Source organism: Canis lupus, chromosome 25, assembly GCF_003254725.2.
Source record: "Canis lupus dingo isolate Sandy chromosome 25, ASM325472v2, whole genome shotgun sequence".
NCBI classification, from domain to species: domain Eukaryota; kingdom Metazoa; phylum Chordata; class Mammalia; order Carnivora; family Canidae; genus Canis; species Canis lupus.
Window position 1 is genome coordinate 40892619 of NC_064267.1, and position 23164 is coordinate 40915782.

At 38.5% G+C, this 23164-nt stretch overlaps 1 protein-coding gene and 1 long non-coding RNA gene across 3 annotated transcripts in view; one reads left to right on the forward strand and one right to left on the reverse strand.

The window, feature by feature from the left end:
* LOC112669845 (SPHK1 interactor, AKAP domain containing) overlaps positions 1 to 21291 on the reverse strand; it is a 169470-nt gene extending 148179 nt beyond the window's left edge. Inside the window, exon 1 of one of the 2 annotated variants that reach the window (XM_049101236.1) lies at positions 21240 to 21291. In XM_049101236.1, the coding sequence (XP_048957193.1) occupies positions 21240 to 21267 (28 nt within the window). In that variant the 5' untranslated portion in view covers positions 21268 to 21291. The remainder of the gene's footprint in view (positions 1 to 21239) is intronic. The other variant, XM_049101237.1, reaches the window with a different exon arrangement.
* LOC125753624 (uncharacterized) lies at positions 7996 to 17406 on the forward strand. Its single transcript, XR_007405879.1, has 3 exons — positions 7996 to 8089; positions 11163 to 11257; positions 16386 to 17406. It is a non-coding gene; the product is annotated as an uncharacterized LOC125753624 (long non-coding RNA).
* Positions 21292 to 23164: the final 1873 nt, after the last annotated feature.

The window sequence follows — 23164 nt, forward strand, 5'->3', positions numbered from 1 at the left end:
GGCACTTAACCACCGAGCCACCTACGTATCCCTACTTTTTCTTTTTTTTTCTATCCCTACTTTTTTTTTAGCCCTACTTTTTTCTTTTTCTTTAAGGTCATATGATAGCTCTTATGATAGCTTTACTGGCATTCTACAAGTTTTGAAATGTGGTATGTTTATTATCCTTCAATTCAAAGATTTTCTAATTTTCATTATAATTTTGGTGATTTTATTTCTACTTATATGGAAAATTTCAATTTATCTTTTCATTATCAACTTATAGAATTGCATTTTACTCATACCATGGTGTGCATAACACTGATCTTTGGTATTTGTTAAGAATTGCTTTATAACCCAGTTATGTGGCCAATTTCTGTCAGTGTTGTATGTAATCTGCAGGTTTGGGTTGTCATAGTTCAGGTATGTACATTAAGTTGGTTGTGATAGTCAGATCTTCTAAATTCATACTGATATTTTTGGATAAACTCTTTTTATATGTCTGTCCATTTTTTGTTTTAATTTTAAGGACACTTTGTTATGTGCATACAAATTTAAAATTTAGGTATGTCTTGCTGATTATTCAACCCTTTTCCATCATAAAGTGACATGCTTAGCTTCTGGCAATGCTTTTTTGTTTTAAAGGTCATTTTGTCTGATAAAGACAAAGCTTTAGTTAGCTATTGAATTGTGTATTTTTTCCAGCCTTTTAGTAATTTATGTTTCAAATATGTCTTACTTTCTTTGATTTTACAAAATCCAAAAGATAATCTTTGCATTTTGTTTGAAGCATTTAGTACAATTACTTTTAATGTAACCACTGATGTCTTTAAAATCTTTTATGATTTTCTTTAGTAATATTCCCAGTTTGGGGCTGTAAAAAAAAAAAAAACTTTATTTTTTTCTTGCAAGATATGTTCACAATGCACAGAATTCTAAACTGGCAATTATTTTCCTTTATACTGTGAAGATACGACCTCATTATCTTTGGATTCTCACTGTTGCTTTTGTGACATGAGCTGTCAATCCAATTTTTAGTTTTTAAAGGTAATGTATCTTTTTCCAGCCACTCTTAAGATTTTGTTTTTCTTTGATGGCCTGTTGATATTTACCTAATAATTCCTTATTATCATATCAACCCTTCAGTTTTTTTCATAAATTTTAAAATGTTTTATTATAAATGGCATAATTCTGGGGACACCTGAGTGGCTCAGCAGTTGAGCATTTGCCTTCAGCTCAGGGCATGATCCCAGAGTCCTGGAATCGAGTCCCACACAGAGCTCCTAATAGGGAGTCTGCTTCTCCCTCTGCCTAGGTCTCTGTTTCTCTCTGTGTGTCTCTTATGAATAAATAAAATCTTTAAAATAAATAAATGCAGTCATTTTCAGCAAGAGGATTGATGAATAGCTTTGTTATATTCCTGGAATTAAAACTCATAGGCCTTTAAAAGTTATCTGATGGTGTGGGGAAAGTCACACAGAAGAGGAAAATAGTACCAACAGATTTCAAGGATGAGAAAAGTGTGGGTTAAAAACAACTGACCCATCTCCTGAAAACCTTTTCATTAGGATAGAAACAGTTAGATGGAGAAAGAAGTAGATAATTAAGTGGCCTAAAGATATCTAGTCACTCAGACATTTCATGTAGTAGTAGCATGCTGTAGCAAAAACAGAAACAACGATGGCAATCAATAATTCTTATTATATCTCACTCCCTTAGAAGTCAAATAAAACCATCTTCATTTTTTATGAAATTAATGTATAGTGAAAATGACATATTTTTCAAGAAGGACCTGATTTCAAATCATTTGCAGAACTGTACTTCAAAAACACATACTTGGCAGGATAAGAGTCTTGCTTTCAAGATTGAAAAGTATGGTCTTTATATACAGATATATATAAACACACAATCTCTTTTCTTGGAAAGCAAGCATACTTTATAAAGTAAGTTTAATTCTACAAAATATATCAAAATGCCCAGGCACAGAAAGCATAATATGTGAGCTTACTGATAATCATCAAAACATTTTTGTGTTATAAATTCATTATAACAATATATTGTCATTGTGTTCATAGATTTCATTTTGCAGAAAAAGCTTAAGTGATTCACATACGGAATTCAGATAGGATGCATGCTACCTCTCCCTGCCAGATCAAAATTGCTTTCTCCACAAGGCATTTTTACCCTAATAGAAGTTGAGTGGCACAATCCAATATGTTAGAGAGACAGGTAGAATGATCAATTTTTCTATAATTCCACTCTGGTTTAATTTCTTTTAAAAAAGCAACTTAAAAATGATCAGGTTTTAGAATGAAGTGCAAAAATGGAGGAAAGAATCAAACATCTATTTTCTCTTTTCTCATGAAAAGAGAAACCCATCTATTTAACCCACGTAAGAAAACATTTTTTTAATGGTATAGCAACATTCTTCCTTTTTTGTGTAAATCATATTCCTAATCACAAATGTCTTTCCTAGGTACCATGAGGCATTATCAAACTGTTCAACTGTCTTTTTTCACACAGGTGAATCTCAATTACTAAAGTTTAAAACAGTTTCTTATTTCATCCTTAAAGCTAACTATGCCCAAACCTTCTGCTTTCAGGAGGTGAAATTAAGGCTTAGAGCTGAGACCAGCATCTCTGTTGGAAGGTTAACAATGAACACTCTTGTCACTCATTCAGTGGTAGCTATTTCTGAGATAAAATTTGACAAGGGTAAGAATTCTTTGCTTTCTAAAGGTAGACATGAGAATATAGCAATCAGACCACAGATGATTAGTTAGAATCTATATGCAACTATTATTAATGAGAACCTCAAGTTTTATGTCATATATGAGTCATAGCAACCGAAAAGGTCATTTAATAAAAAAACCATAAAATGAATAAAAATAAGCATTTCAGATTGTATAACTCCACAGATTCCCAAATAGTCAAGATTCAAAACATTTTGACTTCTTCTTGGAAATCACATTTCATCCCTTCTAGGGGACATGGAGCACAGAATTTTACTGAGGCTGAGCAGATGAATGTGTTTCATCATTAGCAGGATGATATAGCCATTGTCACAGCAGGTTGATGCTGTTGCCTCATTAGATGCCACTGAGAAAAGTGAACTGAGAGCAGTGAGCAAATCTAGCTAGGGAGATTATGTAAAGAGACTTCCAGGCTGCTTGGTGCCTTACAACACTCACTCTCTTATTTTCAAAGTTTTCAAAATACAATAAACATATATCTGAGATAAATCCTATAATTTAATATTTAATGGCAAATTATAGTTGCAAACAAGAAATAGAACATCTGAGTGGCACTGGAAAACAGGGAAGGCAAAGACTCAAAGTTTAGGAGCTGCTGTTAATTGTAGCTCAGGGAGAGAATGCAGCAGACCATCCAGCTTATTAGACTGTTTCTCAGCAAAGTGGAAACGAATGTGTCCTAGATAGGAGATCATCCCCATTAGAAAGGTCTTCCCTTGTAAAAGATTTAAGCTAAAATATGCCAACTAAGAGAACAAGACTTTTTATTTCCCCTTCAAGACCTATTTCAATGTAAGATTACTATCTATTATGTATACCTTCACAGTGTCTACATTATGATTTCTCAGAGAATTTGATGTGCAGGTCTCAAATGTAGCCACATCTTGATTGCAATAGACCTACAAAGAGCAACAAGGAAGCTTTACTTCTATCAGTGTTCTTGAGGTGTACTGTAGGATTGCCTGAATGGCTCTTTTCCACTGTAGATGGAATGAAGTTTACCCCTCTGAAAAAAAAAGTTACAAGTGTAAAGGCTAACATCAATAAATAGTCATAGATCCCAAACCTTTTAGCCAGTGATTCAGATTCACCTCTGAGCTTCTCATTTTCTTAGGTAAGATCTTCTAGAAACACACACCATTTAATTTATCCTGAAATGCTCAATCAAAATGGGATTTCTTTCTAACAATGTGTTAAGTTCTAATAGCCACTCTGTAAGCAGAAAGAGCAGAAGCCTTCCTAAGCAATCATAAAACCAAATAGAAATCTGCATGCACACTTTTTTTTTAATTTCCTTCAACAAATAGCTACTGAGCACCAAGCATTGTAGGAAGTGCTCAAGACATTGCAGTGAATAAAACAAAAACCCTGCCTTCATGGCATTTATGTTGCATTGATGGAGAGAAACAAAAAAGTAATATATAAAAGTAGGATATATAAAAGATTAAGGAAAATAATACTTGAATATTACTCTTATGAAGTGAATATTTTCACATATGTTGCTTAGTTTTCTCTGCAAGATGAGAATTGGGTCAAAAAGCATTAATATACAAGTTCAAGGTAGTTAAATAATTGGGCCAAAATCACATATTACATTGAAGGACATCTTACACCCACATCTTCCAATTCTATGCCTTGGATTCTTTTCCATTACACTGCAGTCTACATAGTACCCAAAGTAAATTAAAATTTTCAATGATTTGTGTATTGAATATCATGGAAATGAAATATCCAAAAGATCTGAAAGATTAAATATGTATCTGAGTATTCTAGAGTTCTCTACTCATAGGCTCAAAGAAAGCAGGACTCTATGAGAATAGAATAAGGCAGCTGGATAATTAACAATGGAACACCTGTTATTCCCCTTTTCTATTTGTTTTTTATAGAAATTACTTTCAGAGGAATTCAGAGTCTATTTACCTCCTTGCAGGTGTTTCTATTAGTTTGGCCTATTATATGGGAGTAAAGGAGGCATTATTTTGGTAGAAAGGCAACAGAAGAAAGTTAGAGAGCAGTACATGTCCTTAAGGGCAGCGATAGCCCCCAGAGACCACTGGAATTTGGAAGAGTTGGGCTGCTTTACAATTGCTAGGAAAGCCTTCTTTGGAGAGTCTTGAAAAACAAACCCTTAGGTTGAAATATTTTCACGGATTATTTGGATTATTTGGATGGCCACAGAAGAGCAGTGTTCTGTATAGGTTGAATAATTATGATTCTTGAAAGTAACGTTACCAAGAAAAACAAGGAACCAAAGTTTTAATAATGTTATTTATTAATCTATAATTATTCACCTGGTTCAGAATGCACAAGACTGACGTGGAAATGCCACGGGCAAAATAGCATGCCAAGCTTAGCGAAGCTAATTATAACCCATGTGCTTGCAAAAAGTCAGGAATAATGCAGCAGAATGGACACTATGCTCACAGGTGCATTTCTTTGCACTAAAGCCAAGCAACAGGGAAAACCCAGCACTTATCTAGCGAATTTAATCAGTGCTAATGTTCAGTGTTGATCACCCAATCAAACAACTTCCTATTTATTGTATAAATTGTCCACTAACTGCCTTGTGGAGCGGTGGAGTCAGAATTCCAGTCTAGGTTGTGGGACCCCTAGGTTTGAGCTCTTCCACCACTGTCCTACTAACCAACTTAGACATGGTCCACATTCCTAAACATGATGTCAAAGCAAAAACTGTACCAGACAAAGGTAAGCAGGGAAGGAAGACTATTCAGGTCTATGGCAAAAGGAAACAGAGAGAGCAAGAATGCAGTCTAAATTCAACTCCCTTCCAACAAAGAGTGAATGTTTTTAAGAGCAGAGGTGATGGTGGTGTTAATTGGTCTTATCAAAGGAAAAGTAAACGTCATATATTCATGGCAGGAGACAGTTTTATAACTTAGAGTAAAGGTGCCTACAGAAGCTAGGCTCTTTTCCTCTTACAGAAACTGTGAGATCTGGGTGCTATCTCCTATCTAAACATTTCAAAGAGATGTTTCCAGGTCCTTAACAAAGACATTCCTGGGTTGTTAAACACACACACACACACACACACACACACACACACAAAGTCTTTTCAAAGGATTTCTATCTTAGCAGAGAAATCATTTACAAGCACAAGTTTTCTAAATAAAATGTTCTAAGAAATGGGAAGCCTGCAACTGAAGTCAGGAATATGATGTTTTCTAAAGCTTAGTCAAAATGAGAGACGAGGGAAATGTCAGAGCCATTTTGGTGGATGGGCTGTGAGTGCTTCCCTCATCTAGCCCCTGGCTTCCCCTCCATCTTCATTTCTCACCACAGGGAACCATGTACTTTGCTTCAATGCCATCATCACTATATATCTGTGGAAACGATTTCTGTAAAATGTGTCTTTAAAATCTCCCTCCAGACTGATCTATTGTTTGTTGTCTACTACTTGGAATATCTTGGGTGCTAAGAGCTAAACTGTGAGCATCTAGTTCATTAGGGAAGGGAGCAGAGGAACCCAGCATTTCCTACCCTCAGCTGCCAGATAAGGGCTTTATTGTAAAACCTTCATCACTTTGAGGAAGACAGAAATGAGCCAAAATACAGATTAAAGAGGAGTAATTTCAGCTTAGTTTAGTGTTCTGAATGTATCTGAGAGGTGATGTTGTCAGTGGAATCTGTGGGGTAAGAAGCAAGAGATGTGGAATGTTGTATTAATCACGTCCATCTTCTCTGTGACCATGACATTCAAATCATCTTTAGTTAGAACTATGTGAACCTTCTCAGGTAAACGCTTTGATGTATTTTTTTGGTTAAGAGTAGATTTTTATATACCAAAGATATCTTGATGGGACAATAAATGTTTTTTAACTGTACCTTTCTACATATTCTAAATTTTTGCATATTTCTAAGGAAATAAATGTTTGGATCTAGTGTCCTGGACTCAGTACCTCTTCCTTTATGTGGACTTTTCTGGTCTTGCATATGAGATATTAGCATCTATGTTCTCTGTGCTCACAGATAAATTAGTCTTTTTTTTTTAATTTTTATTTATTTGTGATAGTCACACAGAGAGAGAGAGAGGCAGAGACATAGGCAGAGGGAGAAGCAGGCTCCATGCACCGGGAGCCTGACGTGGGATTCGATCCGGGGTCTCCAGGATCGCACCCTGGGCCAAAGGCAGGCGCTAAACCACTGCGCCACCCAGGGATCCCTGTGCTCACAGATAAACTTAGCTCAAGGATTATCAGGTAAAATGTATATTTAATTTATTCACCTTCCTTGGTGTTTTCTCATACATTAGATCTAAATTACTACTGCATTAAAAATCAACTAACAATTGTGAGATATTTTGGAAACGGAAAGACTTCTTTAATCTTTACTACAGTGGAGATTTCCAGAAGATTGAGTTTTTGAAATATTCAATTGCACTTGGATGGTTTCATTAGATAATTTGCTCATCTACAGATAATGTTTGTGAAAATGGAAAAGGTTTCCAGCAGTGCCATTCCCTAGAGAAAATCTAGTAAACTTAAAGTCACTGGAACTTATCCCCCCCAAAGATCAGGTGTCCTTGTTATTCATTAGCCAGTCCCTGCAGTTTCAAGATTGTATAAGAAAGCAAATGGACCAACTGCTAACTAACAATTAGTCTCCAGTGAAGATCCTTCCCACTTGAGTGTTTTTCTCTGTGCAGTGCATCAACAACTTTTGGTGGTTGTTTTCTGTTGATGATTTCAGAGGTTGTGACTTTTATCTAAATAAAATGCTAATCGATTGAAATAAATTTTGCAAAAGATGCAGGGATTCAGAAAGAAGAATAAAATGATATTGGAGAACTCTTCATCACAAGTCAAACCAACTCCAAATGAGCACCTGGCAGAGTGAGATCAGTTAACAGTGGAAGGAGAGAAAATCAGTGAGGGTGATGATGTGACAGATATTTTCACAAGAGGTTGATCTGAGAATCAAAGAATTAAAGGGAGCATTGGCAAAATGGATGAGGCTGACGAATATAGTACTAACACTGTTTATGATATTGTGACCAAAAGTGCCATGTTAACAATTCTGAAGGGAAAATTATGATCCTCCAATCCAGTCAACACCTAATCTATTATTTATTTATTACACAATTCATGTTATTTTTCAGATAATGATAAAATAAACTAATTTTTAAAAATTCTATAATTTTTAAAGATAAATTTCATTTAAAGATAAATTTCCAGTCAAATACATTAATTGTCTGCACTATTTAATGACATTTATTCTTCTTTGTAGTGAATTTACTTCATGTTCCCTTTTCCAGGTTCCTCTCATCCTCACAGAGAGAAGATGGCATTCAAGTCACTCGGTTTCATTCTGAGTTTCATTCCCTCCTCTCAACGAAGCAAGTAAGTCCTCCCCACTATTTTTCCCCCCTCTCCCAAACAACCATACAAGTCACATATGATCTTCAAGGTTAAAACTTGGATTAGATCTTCATGCTTTTGCCTCCCTGTTTATATATGCCCTCATCCATCCTATGGAAAATATCTTAGACCCAGTGGGAAAACTAAGAAAAATGCCATCATCAATATTTTGTTGATATGCTTTCACCTTCACAAAGGGTAGTGGTGATCTACAAGGGCTGGTCTGATTAAGTCTGGGATGACAGCTCCTCTGGATAACATGTTCTCTGGATACTGAATCGCCTTCTTGGACACTGTTTTTAATAATGATTCATATGATGCAACTGTAGCTCATTTTGTAAATGACAAGATTCCAATGAAGTCACCACCTTTTTTTCCACCTTTGCAAGAAAAGGAGGCTGATGGTTTAACAGAATGCCAGGTCAGATCACTGACCTGTTGATAATTAGACAGGTGAAGTGTATGTACCTTTTTAATTGCTATTTTGAAGCACTGTTAATTCATTCAGGAAAAAAAAGTAGAAATTAAAAATCTTCAGGTTATAATGAGTGCATGAGTCAGCAAAGAGCACATTATGTGAGGCCAAGATTTTACATAGAAAAAAATGACTTCAACTGGTCCTTTATTTTTTACCTGAATTTTATTTTTGGTTTAAATTAGTGAGATAAATTCTTTATTTCTCTGCATATATTAAGTGGAAGTACTGACTACTCAAACTATAAATGAATGAATAAATCTATTCATAGGCATAATCTATCAAAAGTTACTTCTTGAATTTTTATGTTCTTACTATTATGTTAAAAACTATAGATTTTTAGGACAAAAAGCAATTGTGTGTATTGCTTTCTTATGTTCTTATTATTATGTTAAAAATTATAGATTTTTAGGACAAAAAGCATTTGGGTGTATTACTTAACTTATGTTAATACTAAAGTATAAAGAAGAAATTATCAATTCTCCTTGTATCTTTGGAAGCAAAATTAAATATTTAAAAATTCCTCTCCTTTTACTTAATGCATTTTAATACCTAAACAAAGCATGCTGAAATATAAAATTACAAACTAAACAGGGTACTTTTAGAAACTAATACTTGATACAAATTCATATCCATTACATATGCACATATTTTTAAAATGTATGTATAACATGTTTAACAAATAAAAAATACATCTCACAAAACCTTAGCATTTTATTTTATTATAAGCTTCTGAAGCAGTTGACTTTAATTTAATATTAATAATGTTAGAGTCATTTTAAAGGAACTGCTTCTAATTTTTCAGATACAACCAGGCTATCATTAAAAGAAGTCTAATTAAATATAAATAGACCATTATTTTATATGAGTTCTAATTTGCCACAAATCAATTTAATTTCTCCAATACATAGGAAAACTATTCTTTTGCATTACTTATAAAGAAAATGATTGATTGTGTGAGTCATCTAATAATGGATATTCCATCTGTTCCACTAAGAATCACAGTGTAACTAAAGGAACAGATATATGCAATAAAATAATAGAACATAAGTTAAAAACTCAGGGATAAGTAAAATAAAAATTATAACAAAAGATCAGTATCATTGTTAAAAACAGCACAGATATTCAGGTAATGAACTCCTACATGGTTGTTATAATTGAACTTCGAATTTGTTTCTGCGATTTCTGGCAGCTGAAGTAAAATGTAGACATGGGCAGTTATAGAGATAGTATCCTTCTAGAGGAAAAGTAAAGAAGGTATTTAGATGTGGGTAACAGACAAGTTCTGCTGCACCAGAAAATACCAAGAGTTTCTATGTTTTAGAGCTTACTGTCAGGATTATTTTAAACAAATCCCATGCAATGGGAAGTACAGGAATCAAGAGGTCAGGGTTTTATTCTTGGCCCTATCTCTAAATATTTGTGTGATTTGAGTAATTCATTTAACTTTTTGTGACTTCAATTTCTTTATCTGTTAAGGAAGGGTGTTGAACAAGATCACTTTTACCAAACTTCCCTGTAGCTCTAATATCCCATGTTTGATGGGTTCCCATTTTTCCAGCACAGAGAGAAAACACTTGATCTTCCAAAAGACATATTTTATATGTAAGTTTCTTACTAGGGAGAAATTGTTTCAAAAAGTTGTTTTTAAAAATTGTTTAGAGAAGTTAGGGGTCATCTATCAATCATGTCCATCAAATAAAAGAACTGATCAGTTGGTTAACCTGAGAAAAGTCACTCAGGAAATGAAAAGAAACTACAGTCAACATGTCCTGGGTTATCTACTTCCTAGTATGTCTCCTTCCATCTGCAATGCCACCTGCCCCCAAGGTGATATGCAAGGAGGACAGGAACTCGGTCTTACTCTAACCCAAAATCTTGAAGGTGTCAGGAGTGAGTGTCTGCTCACTAATTGTTGTTTGGTATCTGACTCTCCAATCTTCCTATTCTTATGTTGACATGCTACCAGAATCACTATGCAACATTGGAAGCATCTAATGTGGGGTTTGAGATCTAATGTCATTGCCTATCTTGAAAATGATGTGGAGTCAAAATAGCTTTTGAAAATCCCTTAAGAAGTTTATAAACTACAGCATGTTGACTTTTTAAAAAATGTCTCATAACGTTATTTGTGTGTATGTGTATACACTATATAGAAATGCATAATATGTGATAAAAATAAATATAAGCTTACCATGTTGGTTTTTTTTTTTTTAAGATTTTATTTATTTATTCATGAGAGACACAGAGAGAGAGAGAGGCAGAGAGAGAAGCAGGTTCCATGCAGGGAGCCTGATGTGGGACTCAATTCTGAGACTCCAGGACCACGCCTTGGGCCAAAGGCAGGCACTAAACCACTGAGCCATCCAGGGATCCCCTCTTACCATGTCTTTAACAATGAGAAAGAGAGTTGGAGAATGAAAGAATAAAAAAAAGAAAAATGAACATTGAATATGTATGGGTTAAATGTGTTTATGGCATGCTATTATATCACTAAATAGCAGCAGCTTTGTGGGACTATGAAATGGGGAAAGTGTGAATTTATGTCAGGATGAATGTGATTCCCAGTTCACATTCCAGTCCTCAGGAGGAGACACCTACAGACCACAGTATCCATTGTTATTACCTGGAGCTGGTGCATAGGGCCTGCTTCCTGACTGCTTCAACTGGTTAAGGTGAGTTCCGTCTCTCCCTTTCTCCAACCCCATCTTCATATCCCTGCATGTTAGTGATGAAGATCTTTGGAAATTTCAGAGCAAAAAGAGAATTCTGTGAGATCAGGCACATTGGGCTAGGTTTTACTGCAGTTTCAAGCTCCAAAATGCCAGAGAATTAAAATCATGAAGGTCTGTGTCCTGCTCATATCATGTGTCCATCATGGATTGGCTGAGAGCTCTGCTTCAGGTTGTACTCATTCTAAGACTCAGGCTGATGGAGCAACCACTATTTGAAATCTGTTCTTCACTATGTAAGAAAGAGGAGAAATAAAGCAAATCATAAATGTCCTCTTTAGTACTTCCACTTAGAAGAGACAAATGTCCCTTCTACACACTTTGCATTGGCCCAAGCAAGTCATATGGCCACACCTTGTACCAAAGAGATGAACAAGTTCGATCCTACCCTATCCTTAGGAACACAGTTAGAAATATTTGCTGAATATCATTAATGCCCATTACAACAAATAGATGTGCCAAAGAGTGAATTCTGTAAGGTCTCCAGGTCCACTCTTAACTGGTCTTATGTTCTTTTTTTTTTTTTTTTTTTTTAAGATTTATTTATTTGAAAGAGAGAGAGAAAGAGAGCATGAGCAGGGGGAGGGGTATATGGAGAATGAGAAAGAGAGAAAGAATCTCAAGTAGACTCCCTGCTAAGCATGGAGCCCAACATGGGACTTGATCTAACACCCTGAGATTATGAACTGAGCCTAAGAGTTGAGCACTAAACCAACTGAGCAACCCAGACACCCCCAATCTTATGTTCTTAAATAAACTTCAGGAGCTGGGTCATTATGTCAGCTCAGCTACAGTGAATAACTCACATATCACAGTGGAGAAACAAATCATTCTGTCAATTTTCCCCTTTATTTAAGAACAAGGAGAAAGAGAGAAAAAGAGAGAGAGAAGGTACTCCTTGTAGAATCTCAAGTGCCATTTCAGAGCCAGCATGATGAATTTTTTAGTTAAATTACTGCCTGTGGCAGACAGGGTAAAGGGCCCCCAAAGATATCCATTTTCAAATCCCCAAACCTGTGCATATGTTGGTATATGGCAAAGCAGAGTCAATTTCAAGATGGAATTAAGCTGATGGAATCAGCTGACCTTGATGTTGGGAGATTATCCTGGATAATCTGGATGGGTCCAATGTAATCACGAGAATTTTTAAAAATACGAAAGGGAGGCATAAAAAGAGGTCAGAAAAAAATTTAAAAATAATACATAAATAAATAAATAAATAAATAAATAAAAGAGGTCAGAAGTCAGAAGGATGTGATGTAAGAAGAACTCAAGCCACCATTGCTGGCTTTGAAGATGGAGGAAAGGCATCACCAAGCAAATGCTTTCTGTGTAAGTTGGAAAAGGTAAGGAAACAGATTCCTCCATATAACCTCCAGAAATGGACACAGACCTGCCAAGACCTTGATTTTATTCCAGTGAGACCCATGGTAGACTTCCAACATAGAGGATTGTAAGATAGTAAATTTGTGTTGATCTAAGTCACTAATTTTGTAGCAATTTGTTATAGCAAAATAGAAAACTAATATAATACCTTTATGTTTTTTTAAAACTAACTTATACTTCTAAAATCATGGCTACTCTAAGAGGTTCTGTTAACTATTTCAATAATTTGGTCATGTAATTTTAATTTTAATTTTAATTTTAAATTAAAGGAATAAATTTTAATTTTAAATTAAAGGAATAAAAAGCACACTGGTCTGCATATTATTTTTTTAGAGAGAAATTCTCTCAAATCATAGGTCCAAATATGTCACCTCTTCCATTTCATTCAGAGTGTGGCTTGATATGCAAGTAGAGCTTCCAGTGCCTGGATTCCAAGATCTCTTTCAGAACAGACACAAACATTTTCATTCATGTGCTTGATTCCATGTGCTGGGTTTCCTCTGTTTTCCTGTTGTGTCAAAAATCTCTTACAGCATCTGTCTTCATAGTTGCTGCTAATTTAGAGGCCATAGTTTGAGAAAGATTGAATCAAAATATTTAGAAAAAAAAATGGCATGTTGAAATTATATACTAAACTCATCAAGGACAAGAACCATTTCTTACTCATCATTATACATGTTTCAGTAACTTTGTTAGAAGAGTTCAAGAATATCTTGGAGGCTAAGAGTGGGAATGTGCATGTATTAAGAAATAGAAAAGGACAGTGATGTATTTTAACAACATTCAAACATTGCAATTTAAAAAGCAGGTTCAAGTTCTGACTCTGTTACTTACTAGTTGAGTGATTTGGGCAGGTCATTTAACCTTACTAAGCCTAAATTTCTTTATCTTTAAAATAGGAATAAAATAATTTCACTGACTTCCAGTTTCCACTCAGGGAAGCTATATTACCCTATAGAAGATATCAGGCTTTTAATAAAAAATTATAAGTCATGTGAAAAGGCAAGGAGGAAAAAAAAAAAACACTTCTAAGGGACAAAACAAGCAACTGGACCAGACTTGATTGTGTCATAGATGTTCAAACTATCTGGCAAAGAATTCAAAATAATGATTATTAGTTTAGTGACTCTGATGGAAAAGGTACACTACATGCATGCTTACATGGGTAATTTCTGTAGAGAGGTGAAACTATAAGAAAAAACAGGAAATGTTAGAAATGCAAAGCACTATAATGGAATGAAGAATGCCTCTAATAAATTCTTCAGTAGAATCAACTCAGCTGAGGAAAGAATCAATGAACTTGAAGTATGCCAATACAAATTAATTAAATTGAAACAAAAAGAGAAAAAATTAAAATAAAAAACCCTAAATAATTAACCAAACAAAACCATAAGAGAGTATCCAGGAGCTATATTCTGATATAGGCACAATTGGAATTCTAGAAGGAAAAGAGAGAATGAGAACAGAGTAGGAAACATATTAAGAGATCATGGATTAGTTTTTTTCAGAATTAATAACAGACACTAAACCACAGATCCAAGAAGCTCAGAGAACACTGTATAGGATAAATACAACACACACACACACACACACACACACACACCTTGGCATATCATATTTAAATTGCTCTAAATAAAAGATAAAAAGAAAATTTTGAAGATAAGCAGGGAAAAAGGAAATGTAACATAGAAAGGAGCAAAAATAATAATGAAACCCATTTCCTAGCACAAACCTTCAAAGCCAAAAGACAATGGAGTGACAACTTTAAAACAATGGGGAAAAATATCTTGCAAATCCAGAAAGCTAGAGTAAAAAAAAAATATATGATTCAAAAAGTACAGGAAAAATAGACTTTCTCAGGCAAACAAAAGCTGAGAAAATTCATTGCCAGCAGACATTCCTTATAGGAAATGTTAAAAGAAATTTTTTGGACAGATGGAATATAATATTAGACAGAAGCTTAGCTCTACACAGATCAAGTGTCAGAAATGAATATATGAGGGTAAAATAAAATTTATTTTTTTTCTTAATACTATATTGCTCTAAGAAATACCTGACTTTATAAAGCAAACATATTAGCAATAAATAGTGTTTATAGAATACACAAAAACAAAATATATGATAATAGCACAAAAGAGAAGAGAATTTGGATATATACCTGCAGGAAACTTACATTGTGGGGGTGGGGGGAGGCACTGGGATGGCTCAGTTGGTTAATCAGCTGCCTGTGGCTCAGGTCATGAATCCAGGGTTCTGGGATCAAGCCTTGCATCCAGCTCCCTGCTCATCAGGGAACCTGCTTCTCTTTCTCCTACTCCCCCTGCTTGTGCCCTCTTTCTCTTTGTCAAATAGATAAATAATATCTTAAAAAGGGGGGGGGGGACTTACACTGGGTATGAAGTGGCATATTATAATCTGAAGGTAAATACTGAATAATAATGATATATATATATATATATATATAAATTCTTCTTCAAAAAGATTTATTTATTTATTTTAGAGAGAGAGAGCATACATGCATAGGGAGGGGAAGAATAGAAGAAGAGAGAGTCCAAGCAGACTTCATGCTGAGCACATAGCCCAATGTGGGGCTAAATCCCATGACCTTGAGATCATGGTTTGAGTAGAAATCAAGAGTCCAATACTTAACCAACTAAGCCACCCAAGCACCCCTATAAATTCTAAACCATAAGGCAATCATACATTTTTGAAAGAAATATAGAATAGAATCATTAAAAAGTTATCAACCCAAAGGAAGGCAGAAAAGAGGAAAAAAGGAACAAATGACAGATAAAGCATAGAGAATAGCTAGTTAGTTGGTAAATTTTAATCCAAACTATCTAGAATCATGATAAATGTGAGTCGCCTAAATATATCAATGAAGAGAGATTGTCAGATAGGATTTTTAAACAGTAAAATGCAGTAGCCCATTTGTAAGAAACAACTTTCAAAATGAAAATTTAGGTTAGGAGCAAAAGGATGGAAAAAGGTAAGCCAAGAGAAAGCTGGAGCAGCCACACCAGTGTCAGCTAAAGTGTGCTTTGTGTCTGAGTTATGTGGGCTATTCACCAGCATTGATTTTTAAAAATCCATCATGAAACAGTTGTATTTAGAAGAGTCTATTAAGTATGATAAACAGCAATAGATGAAGGTTCATGATCCTTGTATTTCACACATACCATCTCAATTCTTATAATGTTTGCCCCAATGTGGATAACCAATAACTACTAAGTAGGAGAACCAGGATCTTAATCACTGTCCTGTGTTCTTAAAAAACAAAAACAAACAAACAAAAAAAAAACAAAAAAACAACAACAACAACAAACCCACAAGATTTTATTATGCCTTCTATGAGCATTATGCTGCTTTCCCCCTTGGGAGACATTTAAAAAAAGCCAACTCATTCTCTAAGCTGTGCTTTCTTTTGGATGGCGAGTGCTGCTTCAGTTCTCTTCTTTTTAAAAAGATTTTATTTATTTATTTAAGAGAGAGAGAGAGCGAGAGCACAAGTGGGGTGAGAGGCAGAGGGAGAAGGAGACTTCCTGCTGAGCAGGGAGCCTGATGTGGGGCTCGATCCCAGGACCCTGGGATCACGACCTGAGCCGAAGGCAGACACTTAACTTACTGAGCCACCCAGGTGCCCACTTCAGTTCTTTTAAATGCCTTAACTTCATCTCTCTTTCAGGAGAATGAGACGACGTTCATCCTCATATCATGCCCAACTGAGAGTCACTGCTACAATAAAGTCTGCAGCACTACAGGTTAGAAGTAAAAGGGACTTAAAAAAGCAGAACATTCAGGATATAAGTCATGACATCCAGGAGAAGACACAGGAGTCACAGGTCAAGCACATTGCCCAGGCAGTCTCAGCCAACAACTTCAGAACAGGACTAAACACCAGGTCTCCTGCCATCAAATACATCACTATTTCTTCTTTCTCTCTTTACAAGTCTCTGTAGCTGTTACTCTCATGCAAAGAATAAAATACCATGAAAATGAATAGTATCAGACAAAGGCAACCCCTTGTGAACGAGACAAGCTCTAATATAATAGTTCATTTAAAAATCGATGATTTAGGGCAGCCCAGGTGGCTCAGCGGTTTAGCGCTGCCTTCAGCCCAGGGTGTGATCCTGGGGTCCTGGGATCCAGTCCCGCGTCCGGCTCCCTGCATGGAGCCTGCTCCTCCCTCTGCCTGTGTCTCTGCCTCTCTCTGTGTGTCTCTCATGAATCAATCAATCAATCAATCAATCTTAAAAACATTGATGATTTTGAATCAGATACATATTTTACTAAAGGGACCACATGGATAGAGATCTGATTGCCTTCAGAGTTTCCATCTCTTCTCCAGATCCTGTTACCCTGCAGCAATGTGGCTCTCAGGGTCCTTGGCACCAGGATTGACTAATTCTCCGTTTCTTTCTCTATAGTAGGAAACAGCACCTCTTGGGCCGTATTTCCTTGTGAATTATGAGTTGGAGAATATGGTCATGTCAGCACTGCTCTTGAAGGGAGCATGGTTGTCACGATAGAAAACAGCCTTCAGTTTACACTTAAGACAGTCTGTTATTTGTCTCTGTTCCTCAATTTGTTAAGAGTGATAGATTAATCTTTTCTGAGAGTTTCAGATAAATAGGACACAGAAATGTAATGGACTCTTGAATTTTTCCTTTTGTATGAATTTGAAAACATAACCTTTAAATAAAAACTTGTTGACAGAAGATCATAGTCTAGTTTACAGTATAAGCTGGTTTGCTTCTTAAAAAAAAAAAGGAAATCCTGTTGTGTGTTTTTTTTTTTCCCTAGAACTAGCATTTTTAGAGGAAAAACCTTGAGATTTTGGTGGGTTTTAGTGAAATGTTGCTAGGGTAACCTTAGGTTGGATTAAAATAATCTCACAGGAAACCTAAATCAAAGTACCCTATTTTTTCCAAGGGTTCATCTTTGATAATTTTCTCATTCAAAGTGCCTGATAAAAACATTACTGAAATAGAAATCCAGTAAGCAAAACAAAAATAACAAAGTGATACAGTATAAAAAGTACAAGTGATTCAGGAAATGAGATGGCCCCTTTCTTAAACTTCAAATTCAAACCTTAGTTATGGTCAAGGTGACAAATTATTTCTGTCTACAAAAATGATATTTTCAGTATTGGTTGGCTTTAACAGATGATCTTGCTTTTAGGCTGCCCCCATGTGTCCTAATGATATCAGTGTTTGTTCAAACTTCCCCTATTTGAAAGTATGGATTTTCCGTCAATACAGGAAAGAGAACCTCACCAGAAGCCAGAAGAACTCTGTGGTTGACCCAGCTCTGCTACAGACTATTGCGTGGTTTTCTAAATCTAACCATTTTCCTCATTTTATTTCTTTTTCCTTCAAATTTTTTAACTAAAAAGTGGAGATAATTATATCTGTAATATTAACTCACAGGGATGTGAAGATCACAAAAGTTAATGTATAGGTTAATACTTCATAAAATATAAGCCTTATTTTACACACACTAGTGATCAATATAATTGACACTGATCTTCACTCTGTCAGGGGTAGCTTCTATATTACAGTGCAATGCACTACAGCCACGGAACACACTGGGTGAGAGTCCTTGGATTTTCTCTTATTTTCACAATATCTAGTTTTGTACCTTAGCAAATCAAATAAACTTTTTTGTAAAGTAGATGACTAAAGAATCTAAAATTTTTCCCCTTTTTTATTTATTTTCTTTTCTTGAACTAGACTACTAGTCGGGACACACTTGGCTTCTGGATTTATAATACAACTAACATGGGAACATTTCATCTTTCCATAGGTCAGCCCCATTACTGGAGACACCTTCCAACATTAATAACAGTCATTTAAAGAACTCTGTAACATCATCCAAATAGCTTTTGTACATTTAAAAATGAAAATATTAACAACTAATTGGAGGTTTCACGGAAGTAAAGAAATATAGTATAACAAGTCAAAGCATAAACAATTCTTTTTTAAAAAAAAAACATGGTTTAAAGTATCTAAAGTGTATGAATCAAAAACAATTTTAAGACTGTTACAGAACATTGCTTGAACAAAATTTAATTTGTATTTTTGATTCCCTGAAAAATTTAAGAAACTGTATGTAAAAGCCAACACATGCAAAAATTCTGTGATTACCTCAGTGTATTACTAAATCATTTTGTTCTTCCTACCCAAGTGCTAAACAGAATGTCTTTGATTGCTTTATAATTCTTAAGAGAAACAGTGATTTATAATCACCCACTTAATTACATTAGATACCGAAAATATTTCAGATTTAAACAGCACACATATTGATTGACAACAACTTGATTTTTTTCCTGATCATTGCCATTTTCTTGAAAAAAAAAAAAACCTGTGAAGAGTTTCCAGTCATCAATTCCTTAAATTCAAACTTTTGTGGACAAGTAGTGTGGCTAATATAATATTTCCAGACACTGCTTGGTAATTCTAGTTTACTTTTTGCATATCAATACCTATGGTCTCCAATTAAATATTATGTTTCTTGTATTCAATGAAATAGAGGATCAAGTTAGCTATTCTATTAGAGTGAACTGAATATGTTTTATATGAGTAAAGATGCTAACAAAATAGCTGAATTACTACACTGATTCGTGGAGATGTGACTATGATGTCTGGTGAATAAACAATAATATTTGAATAATTCAACGTTTAATTTGCGGCAGCTGATATTAAACCTATATTAATATTTTGTAGGATGCTACATGACACAGAGCAATACCATCGCAACTGGTTTGCTCTTTGTAAAATCATTTTTACAGTAGTGCCATAGAAATAATTTTAAGGAATTACTGGCATCATGAACTTTAATATTTTAGAAAAGGTCCCAGCTTTTGAATAGGAATATAGTCCCCATTCAGGCACATCACTATTGATCTGCAAACCTGTGTGCAAGGCCAGAGATCTCTCATCAAAAGTGTCTCTAGGGGAATGTTGGAATCACAGTTGCCGTTTCAATTCTAGGCAGTAGAATAGGGGGCATGGCAAGTGAAGTCCTAGGGGGCTTCATGCTTTCAAGGTGCCTCACACTTTTACCTAAAAATCAGTGGAGATATATATATTTTAAGTTTAACAACAAAACAAAACAAAACCTTCCTGGGGCTCTTGTCCTTTTCATGCATTAGGGCAGAATGGAAAGACTTCGTGGTCGCTTGACCGTGTTTGGCCACAAGGCTAGAGGTTTTCCCCTTGACAGCAGCTTCAGGCCAGGCCTTGAAACCAACGCAGGCCTTTTCAGAGCCTTTTGCTACCCCCACCGAGAAGGGATGCTTAAAGAGGAAATTGCCTGTGGAGCTGGGAAAGCTCTTTCATTACAGAATATAAATGCTTCAGGTCTCTAGATGGCAGCCTTCAACGCGCTTGAAAAGCTGTTTCGTCCTCCTGGGCCACCCCCACTCCACTCTCACCCCCATCCTGGCTCCTTGGCTCTATAGTATCAGCTCCATGTGTGCCCTCGCCCCGGGATATTGGGTTTCGCTGCTCTCCAAGAACGCGAGCTGAAAAATGTCTATTCCTGGGCGCGATGATCTCGGCGGGAAGCTGCCTAGATCGGTGCCTGGGGACAGGGGACAGGGGACAGGGGACTGGGGGCAAGGGAGGGCGACAGGAGGAGCACCACGAAGCCCCTCGCCTGGGTGTGTGTGTGGGGGTGATGTGCGGGCCGCCCTGGGGTGTCCGCCGGCCCTCTGCGGGGACGCTCCGCACAAAAGCCACCTGCCCAGCTCCGGGGGGGCACAACCGGCGCTACAACCACCTCGACTTCCCCCTAACGGTGTATGGGGGCTGAAATATAAAAAAAAATCTCAGTGTCTCCAATTTGCAAAGGACTCGAGTGTGAAAGGGCGCGGAATCGGGGCACAGGGGGAGACGGGAAGGGACGCACACCCGGGGCAACACGCGGCTCCCGACCCTCCCCGAGCGGGGACCCCAGGCTGGGGTGCAGGCACGGGGCGCGCTCGGCCAGCCCAGACCGGCCCAGGATGTGGGGGCGCTTGAGGCGGGTGGGGCTGCAGCGGAGCGGGTCCCGCTGTCCCCTGCCTCGGCGGGGCGCCGCCTCCGTGTCGTCGGGGGTTAGGGACGCTGCCCCCCACCTGCGCACCCACTCGTCACCCCGGCACCCGCGGGGGCTCGCCCGGATCGCAATGCACCGGGACGGGGGTACTTTGCCCTAGTCTTGCTCTCCCCCATTCTCACCCCTACCTTGGAGCGGGTCTCTCCAAAGGGCGCGAACCCCGTGCAGGCTGCGTCCGCGGAAAGTGCGGCTGCGGGCTCCGATCCCAGCCCCAGCCCCAGCCCCAGCCCCAGCCCCCGCCCCGGAGGCTGCCCGAGCTGGCCCCGCGCCCCGAGCTGCCCCGAGCCGCCCCGGGGTGCAGGCCGCGCCCCGCGGGGCAGGGGACCCGGGCCACCCTCGCGCACACCCTGCGCCCACCCCGCGGGCCAGTTCGGGGGGCGACCCGAGGCCCAAGGCGGAGTTTAGGGCCCCCGCGTGGGGCACGGGGCAGCGCGCTCACCTGGGCACGGAGAGCCGGGAGTTGCCATCCATCGTCGGCGGGCGCAGGACCAAGTCCCAGGCGCCGGGAGCCGGGCCCGGAGCGCACGGGCGGGCGCGCGCGGGGACAGAGGCGCGCAGGCGGGGGCCGCGGTCCGGGACTCGCTCCGCCCCGGCCGGGAAGCGCCGCGCCCGCCGGCAGGGCCCCTCCGGGTCGCGCCCTCCGGGGCGGCGCTGCACCCCGGCCCGGCTCCGTCCTTCTGCACCGAAGCCCCGGGCCAGGCTCCCTCTGAGCTCTCCCCGCCTCTCCGCGAGCCCAGCAGGGGGGACTCGGACCGCAGGGCTGTCGCCCCGCCCCGCCCCGCCGTCTCGTCTCCTCCCCCCTACCTCTGGGGTGCAGCAGGTCTCAGCCCGCAAGTTGTTCCCCCACTTTCCCACATTCGCGCTCTGCTGGCAATGCCCACACCCCCCACTGGTCGCGCACCAGCCCTTCGGCTGCTCCTCTGGATTTGATGTTATTTTTGTTACCTTCTGCAATGTAATGGCTGAGAACTCGGAGCAATGCCGTGCTCCCCTTGCTCTTCGCCTTTGACGTGGACTCCCTTTCCTGGGTTTGGTTCTCACAATTCATCTAACTCATTTTGCTTAATTGTGACTCACTCATTCCTAGCCTGGTAGAGAGGCTGTGTGCACACAGAGATCTCAAAACCCATGACAGTGGCCATCCATCAGGGGCCAGCCCCTGGAAGGAAGAAGTGTCACAGAAAATTCCCAAGTGCCTGCTTCGGTATCTCCTTGAGTAAAAATGACATTTGTTTTAAGAAGAAAGACGTTGGGGGTAGCAAATGACTGTTAAGAGGGTACTGTTGACTCTGGTCCTTTTTCATTACATGAAATATATATGTATATATATTTGAGAAAAGCATAGAACTTCCATAAACGGGAAGGAGGAGTATGTGTATTTTGCCCTATTTCTCCTGGTAAGTGCAAGTAAAAACTGGAGATTAAAAACAAATATAAGAAGACAAAAAGGCAAGCAGGAGAAGACAGGCAAGGTAGGGACCTTGAGACACAAGGATTGACATTGTTGTGACTTCAGGGTTTTCTTTATGCCTCACATATCCCAGCCTGGGGATGGGGTGGGGGGGGGGGTGGAAGAGATGCAAACCAGCCTTGGGATATGTGAGACATAACTGGTGAACTGGAAATGTCAGTGGGTGCAGAGAGAAAAACCCTCCTCTTTCTACTATAAGACCAGAAAAAAAGACAGTCTAGCAAGACAGAAAATTTACAGACAGCAATGGCTATGCTCTAGCAGAACACCAAAGAAAAAAGTCCTCTGGTTCCACCTTACTTACTCTGTCAAAGGACAAGTGGGAGACCCAGACTATACTATTTCTAGTCTCTAATGAAGCACTCCAATCCCCCAGCCCAGCAGTGTTAGAGAAGGCTGAGTAAGGATCCAGGAGTCTACATCCATCCCTCCCCACCTTGGTGTCAATGAAGCCTGTGTGTTCACACAGCACAGCAGCAATGAGGCCACCACCTTCCATTCTGTACTAGGGGAGAGTAAAAGGAGGCAGAGTGGAGAGCCAGAAGTTTCGCCACGGCACAGAAGTAATGAAGCCATTTGGGAAGCAATAACTAGGTATTTCTAGCAGTCTAGTGAAGGAAGGTCAGGGCTTGTGAGAAGCCTAAAGCCTCATCCATACCTTCCATCAAGGAGGAGACCCCTCTCCCTCAGGTGTCAAAGAAAGTCAAGAGGGGAACCTAGACTTCTTTCCCCATCTAGCAGAAATGAGGCCACACCACCTTCCCACCCAGCCCCCTTTGCCCTACAAGAACAACAACAAGAGAACCTAATGAAAACAAATCTTTAAGTGGGATTCAGAGTCTCCTAACATAATATCCAAAATGCACAGGTTTGGGGGCACCTGCGTGGCTCAG